A 7,827-nucleotide genomic window follows, 5' to 3' on the forward strand; every position below is an offset into this window, starting at 1 on the left:
GTTCTTGCCTGCAAGTTTGGAAGGACTCCACAGATAATGAACTTGTGTCTAGATGTAGCACAAAATGTCCTCTGAGTGTGAGCCTGAATTCTTCCTAACTAGAAATTTCAAAATGTGAACCTGGGAAGTTTAAGAATTATGTAATGTCTTCTTTAGCAGCCAAGTTTGTAGTTCTGCTGATGAGCCCCTTTTCCTTGTTGCCTACAGCTGAGAGGACAAAGAGGCTCTGATTGGCCCACATCCTAGAGAATTAATACAAGAAGTTGAGCCAGCCCCAGAACTCCAAGGTCTGAGAGGAGGCAGGAACACAGGCTCTCAGCCCCAACCTCTCCTTACCTCTCACTCCTGCTTCGTGCATATGGAAAGGACTGAGGGAGTGGAGGGGGAGCTAGCCCACAATGCTTATGGGGTGTCTTAGACCGACCTGCCATTTGAGTTGAACAGGGACTGCAGGGACTTTCAGTAGCTGACAGAGTCGAGCTGTCCTGTGAGGAAAAAGGTAGTTGTGTAGCTGGATCTCTTCATGGGCGTTCACGAGCCCAGAAAAGGAGGACAAACTTCCTCAGCCCCCAGGAAGTTACATAGAGGTCACAAAGCAGCCGGCTAGCAGACGCCATGCCCTGCCTGACACACAGGAGCGTGGTGAGGGGGGTAGTGTGCCAGGCAGATAGGGCGATGCTCTGTTCATCTCTGCCATTGTTCACTCGGGTTGGAAGACCACTGGGTTTCGAGTGAAGACATTGGCATGGTGAAGGGATCAACACCTTAGCCCGGGAGCAGTGATGCAGCTGCTTCTCTTTCCAGGAGTGACCTCCATTGCTGAGGGCACGGTGGGAAGGTAAAATTCCTCTCAGGAGCAGCCATGCACACATTTCTGCAGAGACTCCCAGGTCAGGCGAGAATAGGAGTACCCCAGACTCCACTGAGGCCCTGGCAACATCCCCTCCCTACGACATTCCCCTAAGTCCTAAGACTGGGAGGCCTGGTGGCAAGACACCTCCAAGTCCCTTGCACGGGAGACCCAGAGCCCTCACTCCCCCAAGTGTCCCAACAGCCAACTAGCTCATAGTGTGGGAGGGGCACCTTACAGCAGACCTGCCACTGGACTGCAGGGACTTTCCATAGCCACCCGTGACCCAGTGTTATGAACAGAGAAGAGAATTTTAGCTTCACAGTCAAAGTAGTGTCAGGGAAAACAAAGGCACGTGGTGGTGAAGCCTGCTGAGCCAGCACTCTAAACTGGCTCTGTTTCGGTAGCACATGTCATTCTTCAAACTATGTTCCTTTGCACTTGGTACATCTGTCTCACACCCTCTTCCCCCAAGGCTCAGAGACCATTGCAAAAGAGGAGGCAGAAAGACTGCAAGATCCAGACATGGTGCCTGACTGCAAGGAAGCTCTTTTCCAGACACAGCCCTACTTGCACGTATGGACTCACAGAGTAGCGGTAGTGACAGCATGCTCAGTATCGGCACACGCTCAGACCAAACAAAATCTCCACTTGGAGAGAGGAGAGACACAAAGTCACCCCTAGCCGAGGAGCTAATAGCAATTGATAGCCACTGGGAGAGGAAGAGTGGCTTTTCTTTTAAGGGTTCAGGCCCTACTAAGTCAGCCATGCTGCAGTGAATGGCGACACACTCAAGTGTGTATGAGCAGAACAAATTGGGCTTGGTGGATTAAAATAATTCAAGAAAACACAAAGGTGGGTTGGTAGAGAAGGCTGGGTGGGCCTGGGAGGAGTTGGGGGGAAGAGAATTAATGAGTTTTCTATTGCTGTAATAAACACCATGACTGGGGTGGCCTGAATGAAATCGGTCCCATAGACCTGAATGCTTGGTCCACAGTTGGTAGAACTGTTTGGGAAGTGTTAGGAGATGTGGCTTTGTTGGACAAGGTGTGTCACTGTTGGGTGGGCTTTGATATTTCAAAAGCCCACACACCATTCCCAGTAAGTGCACTCTGTGCGTTCTCTCTCTCTCTCTCTCTCTCTCTCTCTCTCTCTCTCTCTCTCTCATCTTAACAAGTAAGCTCTAGCCTATTTCTCCAGCACCGTGATGGTCAGCCTGCGCCGGGTTCCACACTGCGATAAGACTCACCCTCTGAACTGTAAGTGAGCCCCCAATTAAATGCTTTCTTCTATAATTTGTCTTGGTTATGGTGTTTCATCACAGCAATAGAAAAGTAACTAAAACAATGACCAAAAGTAGCTTGTGGAGGAGAGAGTTTACATGGTTTGTAGGTTACATACAGTTTATCCTCAGGGGAAACTAAGGCAAGAACTCGAGGTAATAACTTGGCATCAGAGGCCATGGAAGAATGCTACTTACCAGATTATTCTCTACAACTTGTTCAGCCCACTTTCTATCTGTCTGTCTTTGTTTTTTGCTTTTGTTTTCAAGATAGGGTTTCTCTGTGGAGACCTGGCTGTCCTAGAACTCACTCTGTAGACCATTCTAGCCTTGGACACAGAGATCCACCTGTTGCTGCCTCCTGGGGCTGGAATTAATGCGTGCAGCACCACTGCCCTGCTCAGCCCCGCTTTCCTATGCAACCCAGTATGGCCTGCCAAAGGACCACACTGTCCCAGGGGCCTATGACCTCTGACACCAACCATTAATCAAGAGAATGCCCTACAACACAAGGCAAAATGACCCGCACTTTAATCCCAGCATGCAGGAATTTGTGAGTTTAGAGACAACCTTATCTATACAGTCAGTCCTAAGCCAACCAGGGTTACATAGTGAGAATTTGCTTTGAAAGAAAGAGAGAGAGAGAGAGAGAGAGAGAGAGAGAGAGAGAGACTCACTTCTCTATTGAGGTCCCAATTCCCAGGTAATTCTAGCTTGTGCCAATTGAGAAAAGGCCAGTCAGGATGGAATGATAGGATAAATTAAATTATTGGAAATTCTCAAAGAAATAATAAACAGTGAGGGGAAAGAAAACTAAATTTTAGTCTGTTCCTCTAGCTTTGTCAGGCATGCTTTCACACGCACATGCACACACACACACACACACACACACTTTCTTTTTGAACATACTCAAAAACAACTAAGACAGACCCATTATATTAATAAGATATATTTTCATTGAGTGTAATATAAAGGATCTGAATGATAAGAACCCATTATCTTAGTCGAATTGGAACCATGTTTTTCTTGCCAGTGTGTACATAAGTGTGCATCTTTCAGGCTTTGATTTTTCACCTCTACATGGTGTGTTTCTGATAACCTTCCCTGTGAGAAAACAGTGTGTGTGTGTGTGTGTGTGTGTGTGTGTGTGTGTGTGTGTGTGCCTTATTGTGACACAGGGTATCATATATCCCAGGCTAGCCTCAACTTACAATACAACCAGGGCTGGCCTTGAGCTTCTGGTCGGTGAGCCTCTACCAACCCCAGTGCCAGGAATATAAGTGTGTACCATCACCAGGTTTTTACAGCTCTAGGGATATCTCTAGGGATTCATGCGCGTTATGCAGGCACTCCTAAACTGGGATCTACCTGTGGTCCTCAGTGCAGTGTCTAGGATAGGATTCCTAGGGTAGGATGAGGCTTTCTCAAAGCAGTTTCTTCTCTATATGAGAAGGGGCCACAAGTGACAAGGTCTGGAGTCAGACCATGCACAGCATGTGACTGATAAGGCAGAGTGGCATCACTACACAGAAAAGCCTGGGAACAACCATGACAAAAACAGAGAGGCCCAGGTATGACCAGAAGATGTTGGGGGTTGGGACACACATCTGATCTATATCAAGGAGGAAACTGGTGGTCAGCAGACCAGAGCACATTGAGAGCAAATTTTGCTTGCAGAGAAGCCTGACTAGGTTGGCAGTGCTTTGCTAGCAAAGTCTGCTTGACAGGGGAAGCTGATAGGGTTAATAGCTGGAGCAGATTGGCTGGGGCTGTGTGAGGGGCCTGCCTGGCTTTAGACTGGGGCCCAGTCACAGCTCTTCCTCTACTTGTTTTCTGTGTGATGATACATAGCAATTCTTCGCAGAAAATATTTCTGAGAGTTCCCAATATCCATCAACAAATTCCATTCGCAAAGTACTTGTTGGCTATCTCTAGATTCTCTGTGGATCCTGTGGACACCGAGAACAAGGACATACTGTCATGTGGAGGGGAATATGTCTTATGGCCTAGTCCCCTCAGGGCAGCCTGTGTAGGAGGCTCAGAACTTCTCAGGGAGGCCATTGGGTCTGAAGTAATTAGGGTTCTTGCCACTTCGGCCCCATTCCTCGGCTTTCTTGGTAGACTCCAGGCTTTCCAGTCCAAAGTTTTTCATTCCAAAATAATACCGGTTTAGGAGGCCTTGAAAGTATTTCTTGCTGGTGCTGAAATCCAAGGAAGGGAGACAGGATATGAATGCCAGAGTGAGACAGCCCCACCTCAAAGGTCCCTCCTCCTCACCTATCAAGGAATGACTAAGAAAATACTGGAGGAGGAAAAACTTAGCCACAGGAAAGAGGAAATATCAGTCCCTTGGGGAAGGGCCTCAGCCTGCTTGTCCTTTTCACACCCTGTGACAAGATGGATTTGAGACCGCATCTTGGTGTTCAGCGTTTTGTTGTGGGTGTTATCCATCCCCACTCTCCATCCTTTCCCTCCCTTTCTTGCTCTCCAGACCACCCAGACCCTGCAAGCACAGACAGTGGGAGAGGCCACAGGTAGGAACAGTGAGAGGCATGAAGAAGCAGCAGGACCATTACCTGATTATTTTAGCAGCCCAGATGCCTCCAGCTCCCCTCTGTTGAGCCTCAAAATTTCCTCGAGCAGAAAAGTATCTGTCTGAGTTTGGATAATTGGCTTCTACATTGTCCCGATAGGCTCTCCACAAGTCCCAAGTCCCTATAAAGAAAGGAAAATTACAAAGGTCAGCCTGGGGTCATTGGAGAAGTGGAGGAATGCAAACTTTCTGTGGATTTCCACATTTCATCCCTGACAGCTTAATTCTTTGAAATGTCCATGGGGGCGAGTGTATGTCCCTGGGATGTCTTCCATGGTGTTCATAAGCAGGGCACTGCTCCAAGGATTATTTTGGCCTGGACTGATTGAGAGATGATGAGTCCTGGCTGGGTGTCATATAGATCTGTGTGTGCTACACAATGTAGGGGTGGACCTGTCACGTAAGAGAACCAAGAGGTGACATTGACATCATACAGGTAAGATCCAGCGACAGATTGTGCCACAAGAAGAGATGGAGAATGTATTTTAACCATGGCCACTAAGAAAAACACAACCAATAATGTGTATTAACTACTTTTCTCATGGTGGTGACGAAATCCCTGACAAGCAGCTTAGGGAACTGGGTGGTATTTTGTCTCCCAGTTTGAGGAGAACACATGGCGGGGTGACCAGTGTAGAATACATAAGTAAACTGCGGTATTGAAAAACACGAGGACTTGCAATGTTGAGTGTCCAGGAGTCCTCCATCCTTGTTCTTGGTTGTTGTCTAGAAAAGGAAGGGAACTGTGTAGAAGGCTCTATCTGCAGGTTTGTGCACATTTACTAAGTGCATGTGTCTCTAGGACATACTGAGTGCTCACTTACATTCCAACTCTGGTAAATTTGCAGTCTGTGAATTTGCTCTCTGGAAGTCCCGACTCCTCTGGATCAGTATCAGCAATACAGAATGGACCTTGTGGCCCTGTCTGAGGATCCCTCAGAAGGTGCCAAGTGACCAGTGTAGAGTCAGGAAGCCACATAAAGCCACAGTCCTTCCCTGACTCCTTTCTAGGTTTTAAATGCGAACCTGCACTGGACAGCAATGTGGCCTCTGCTCAGCGTGAGTCCTGGAACAGTTAACTGTGCCCATCACCTTTACTTCTTACCTTGTATGGCCTCCTTGAAGAACGAATACCAGCCATCACCACTGACTCCCATGAACAAAGAGCAGAAGACAAGGACTGTGGCAAGCCTCATGGCACTGCAGAACTGTGAGAACAGACCCGCAGGCTGATGGTGCCCACACCTGTAGACCCAGAACTCTCAAGGCAAAGACACGTGAATCTCTGACTCTAAGGCCAGCCTGGTCTCCTAGGCAAGTTCTAGGCCAGCTGGAGCCACACAGCGAGACCTTGTCTCAAAGAAAGACAGATCCACACTTTCAGCAGTAAAGACAATCTAACCTGCATTTTTATCTTTCATCTCTGAATCCTTGCTGCAAGGATGAGAATACTGGACTTTAGAACTCTCCTCCAGATCACTGATTGAATAAACAGGAGTTTCAGGGAACTGTTGGCTCGCAGCCCACTTGAACGTAGTGAAGCTGACTAAAGCTGATCAACAACAGCCTTTCCAGAGGCCCTCTCAGCTGAGACCTCAGTAACACAGACATGCACTCCATACCGATGTCAGTCCATAGCCTGTGCTCCTAGGATGTCTGAGGCCCAGGCTTTCACCCCCAGCCTCACTACACAAAACAATTCCAGCAGCAAAGGCCTTTGTTCCCAGCACTTGGAAGGTGGAAGCAGAAGGATCAGATACTTAAGTCCATCCACAGCTACAAAACTGGTTCCAAGCCAGCATGGGCTCCGTTAGACCCTATCTCCAAGAGGAAAGCTGCTAGAAAACATAATTGTTCCCAATTAGAACTTACCAACTTTATATGAAGTTGTTCTCAGGAGCACAAGACCAACACTTCCTGGAAAGGAGTGCCAGCTACGTCCCTTTCTCCAGCTGAAGTTCCAGAGGACGCAGGGCTGCTAGGACCAAGCGGCCATGGAGCAGCTGCTCTCTCTCCTGGCTGTAACACTGATAAGAAGAGCGCTGTTAAATCCAGCTTGGCAGAATCCCTCCTGCTCAATCATTCCTGTAAATAAACAGCACGGGCTGGGACGACAGTTCAGTGGAAGAGCACTTGTCTAGCATGTGTGAGACCCTGAACTCAGTAGCCAGCAGCAGAAAGGAAGAAAAGCTAGCGTACTGAGTCAAGTGCTGCCGTGTTCATAATAGAGTTTTTCTGAATTACCCCAAAATGTTTGTCTTTTGATTCGTTTTCTTAATTCCTACCTCCTTGCCCTAACTACCCTGGATGACACACTGCAAGCTGTAAGCTAAAATGAACCCTTTCTTTCCCAATTTGTTTGGGGCATGTTTCTCACACCAATAGAAACCCTTAGTAGACATGGGCACAGTTCTGGAAGGCCAGACTCCTAAAGGTCAAGGTCTTGGTCACCGTAGTTGCTTACATGGAGTCCTTGTTACTTGATACAATGCCCACCCAGCCTCTCGTTTCATTTCTGTGGCCGGGATAAACACCCAGATGAAGAGAGACGCAGAGGAGGAGGGGGTTTATCTGGCTCACAACCTAGGTTGCAGTCCATGACTGCAGGGAGTCGCAGCAGTAGCAGGGTAGACAGCTCACCACGCCACGTCAGGTCAAGGGCAGAGAGAAACGAATGCACCCATGCTGTCTGCTTGCTGTGGCTCTCGGTTAGCTTTTTTCTTTCTTACACAGCTAGGACCCAGCACATGAAAGGGAACCGCTCATGGTCAGGGCCGGTCTTCCCACCTCGCTTAACCATCAAGACAACCCCCACAGACAGACCCACAAGCCAATCCAATCAAGCAATCTTTAATTGAGACTCCCACCTTGGGTAATTCGAGGTTATGTAAATTTAAAATTTAAAACTCACCAGCCCAGGGCAGACTGTGGGGCCACTGGCACTGAGACCAGGATTTATCTCTACCATTTGTTCTGGCTTTTTGGAAACCATTCTCTCTGGAGGGATACCTTGCTCAGCCTAGACATAGGGGGAGGGCCTTGTTTCTGTCTCAAGGCAATGTGCTAGACTTTGTTGACTCCCCATGGGATGTCTTACTCTCT

At 48.1% G+C, this 7,827-nt stretch overlaps 1 protein-coding gene across 2 annotated transcripts; it reads right to left on the reverse strand.

Moving 5' to 3' along the window:
• Positions 1–3,065: 3,065 nt before the first annotated feature.
• On the reverse strand, positions 3,066–6,752 carry LOC121436366 (serum amyloid A-4 protein). Of its 2 annotated transcripts, XM_041636304.1 has the most exons (4): positions 6,598–6,752; positions 5,831–5,933; positions 4,709–4,847; positions 3,066–4,333 (listed from the first exon to the last, which is right to left on the reverse strand). In XM_041636304.1, the coding sequence occupies exons 2-4, from the start codon at positions 5,919–5,921 to the stop codon at positions 4,171–4,173; spliced, it is 393 nt and encodes a 130-aa protein (XP_041492238.1). In that variant the 5' UTR covers positions 5,922–5,933; positions 6,598–6,752; the 3' UTR covers positions 3,066–4,170. The 2 variants fall into 2 exon arrangements, with proteins under 2 accessions (XP_041492238.1, XP_041492160.1); XM_041636226.1 differs by lacking the exon at positions 6,598–6,752 and having other exon boundaries at positions 5,831–6,187.
• Between the last annotated feature and the right edge of the window lie 1,075 nt (positions 6,753–7,827).

Source organism: Microtus oregoni, unplaced genomic scaffold, assembly GCF_018167655.1.
Source record: "Microtus oregoni isolate MIOR12 unplaced genomic scaffold, Mior012 000000F_ref0000247, whole genome shotgun sequence".
NCBI classification, from domain to species: Eukaryota; Metazoa; Chordata; class Mammalia; order Rodentia; family Cricetidae; genus Microtus; species Microtus oregoni.

Coding starts and splice junctions, on each gene's coding strand:
- LOC121436366 (XM_041636304.1), bottom strand. CDS start 5,921: ATGAGGCTTGCCACAGTCCTTGTCTTCTGCTCTTTGTTCATGGGAGTC. Junction 4,848..5,830: donor CTTCAAGGAGGCCATACAAG/GTAAGAAGTAAA, acceptor CTTTCTTTATAG/GGACTTGGGACTTGTGGAGA. Junction 4,334..4,708: donor TGGGCTGCTAAAATAATCAG/GTAATGGTCCTG, acceptor CTTGGATTTCAG/CACCAGCAAGAAATACTTTC.